This window comes from Bison bison, unplaced genomic scaffold, assembly GCF_000754665.1.
Source record: "Bison bison bison isolate TAMUID 2011002044 unplaced genomic scaffold, Bison_UMD1.0 scf7180017864266, whole genome shotgun sequence".
NCBI classification, from domain to species: Eukaryota; Metazoa; Chordata; class Mammalia; order Artiodactyla; family Bovidae; genus Bison; species Bison bison.
Window position 1 is genome coordinate 6,829,676 of NW_011494838.1, and position 2,446 is coordinate 6,832,121.

Consider the following 2,446-nt stretch of genomic DNA (forward strand, 5'->3'; position numbering starts at 1 on the left):
CCCCCCCCCCCCCCCCCCCCACTGCTATCCTATGTCCTCTCTAGTAGCTCTTAGCACAACTTGCCTTGGATTCTAATTAGCTGTGGGTAAGTTTGCCTTTGGGCTTCCCAAGTGGTGTTAGTGGTAAAGAACCTGCCTGCCGATGCAGGAGATGTAAGAGATGCAGGTTCAGTCCCTGTGTTGGGAAGATTCCCTCCTCCCTGGAGGACGGCATGGCAACCCACTCCAATATTCTTGCCTGGAGAATCCCATGGACAGAGGAGCCTGGTGGGCTACAGTCCATAGGGTCACAAAGAGTCGGATACAACTGAAGTGACTTAGCGTGCATGCACGAGCCTGCCTTTGCCCCTAGCCTGTAAGCTCTTGAAGAGCAAGAACTATTCTTATTCTGCTCTGTGTGTGTCTCACATAGTAGGTCATCAGTAAATGCTTGGGAAATTAACTTGAACTGATCAGCCTCAACAGTATGTAAAACCGTTCTAGATGACAGACCTTATATATACACCATGCCACGTGATAATCACAACTTGTGAACTTTTATTATTATCCTCATCATTCACACAAGAAAACTGAGATTCAAAAATGAAACCATAGCCAGTGAGGACTGAAGCCCAGGTTTGAACTCATAATGGTCAAACTCCAAAGCCCATGCCCCTTCCCCTTGGCCTTATTGAGTTCAACAACACAGCATCTTCTCAATTGCTTCTAAAGAGAGTAGAAAATTTAATATCATCTAAATATTAAAAATGATCAGTCTAATTGGAAGGGGAGGAGTGAGAATTGCCACAGTTTTGAGGAAATTTGTTTCTTTTCATTTATACCAAAAGGGATAATCGACCTGTTTTGCAATGGGTTAAAGATCCAAAAAAGGGGCTTCCCGGTTATACAGTGGTTAAGGCTTTGCCTTCCCATGCAGCGGGGTACAGGTTCAATCCCTTGTCAGGGAGCTGAGATCTCACATGCCTCATGGCCAAAAGAATAGAACATTAAAAAAAAAAAAAAAAAGTATTGTAATAGATTCAATTAAAACTTAAAGAAAAATACAATTGAAAGAAAAAAAAAAAAAAGACTCAACAAGTGACCATGAGTTGTCATTGCAAGCACAGAGACTGGGGAATGTGGTTTCTTTTTCCTGCTTCCCATTTGGAAAACAACAGGATTCCCAAGCCCCAGGCTCCTCCTGTTTCCTCACCTTGTGGACTTACGTATCTTTGTGTGTGTTCCTCTTACTAGGTTTGCTGAAAAGCCCAGTGAACAAGACGGCCCTGACGCTGATTGCCGTGAGCTCCTGCATCCTGGCCATGGTGTGTGGCAGCCAGATGTCCTGTCCACTCACGGTGAAGGTGACTCTGCACGTGCCTGAGCACTTCATTGCAGACGGTAAGAGCTGAGCGTTAGAGATGCCCCACTCCTGCTAGGCACCTGGCACTCCCGTCCAGTTGAATGTTTCCCATGAACATTCCCCACTTGAACATGCCCAACCTCAGAATTAGGTTGCCAAAACTAGAGAGAGCATCCAAAGACCTTAAAAGAGGTCTTCATCATTTAGAATCCTGGGTTATTTAATACAACTGAAGACTGCTTTTATTCCCTGGGCAAGGATAAGGTTTGTTAATAAAGAATTCAGACGTGAGTTTGCAGAAAGATCGAGCGCTTCAGAGAACCTACTGTTTCTTATTGAGCTTGTGCATCCTGTTGTTGTTGTTGTTGAATCACTCAGTCATGTCCGACTCTTTGCAACCCCGTGGGCCACAGCATGCCAGGCTTCCCTGTCCTTCACTATCTCCCAGAGTTTGCTATTCCTAACTAAATATACCACTCACTGCCCACCCCCCCAGAAAAATAGTCTTTGCTAATTAAAAACTATGACAAAGAAGACTGTATGAGCTTTGTGGAAACTTCCTTGAGTGTCCTGGATTATACTCATACCTCATTCCCTGTAAATGTACTTTACAAGCATATTATATCCTACCATTTACTCTTCACCCAATTAATTTGAATTAATGAGACACGGTAGTTGCTGTAGTCATTCGCAAAGCATGGTCCAAGAAACTGATTAAGGTGCTTGATATCTATTGCTAAAGTGCCCTCCAGAAAATGGTCCCAGTTTCTGTACATCCAGCAGGATGTGATGTGCTTCCCCAAACACTTGGCATTATTGTTATTTATTTATTTTTTACAATTTACAACACATATATCATAACTTTTCCTTGTTACACATTACGGAAGAATTGCTTTTCTCCATACGCTTCCATTTGGGAAAAGAGTTTATTTTTAATGAAGTATAGTTGATATACAATGTTGTGTTAAATTTTGCTGTACAGCAAAGATATATATATATATATATATAAATATAAAATCATGTATACACACATGCACACACACATTTTTATGGGGCTTCCCAGGTGGTGCTAGTGGTAAAGAATCTGCCCGTCAGTGCAGGAGA

At 42.4% G+C, this 2,446-nt stretch overlaps 1 protein-coding gene across 1 annotated transcript in view; it reads left to right on the plus strand.

Moving 5' to 3' along the window:
* LOC104994778 (astrotactin-2-like) overlaps window positions 1–2,446 on the plus strand; it is a 450,679-nt gene that overhangs the window by 412,343 nt on the left and 35,890 nt on the right. Inside the window, exon 6 of the mRNA XM_010848433.1 lies at window positions 1,234–1,380. Coding sequence (XP_010846735.1) covers window positions 1,234–1,380 — 147 coding nt within the window. The remainder of the gene's footprint in view (window positions 1–1,233; window positions 1,381–2,446) is intronic.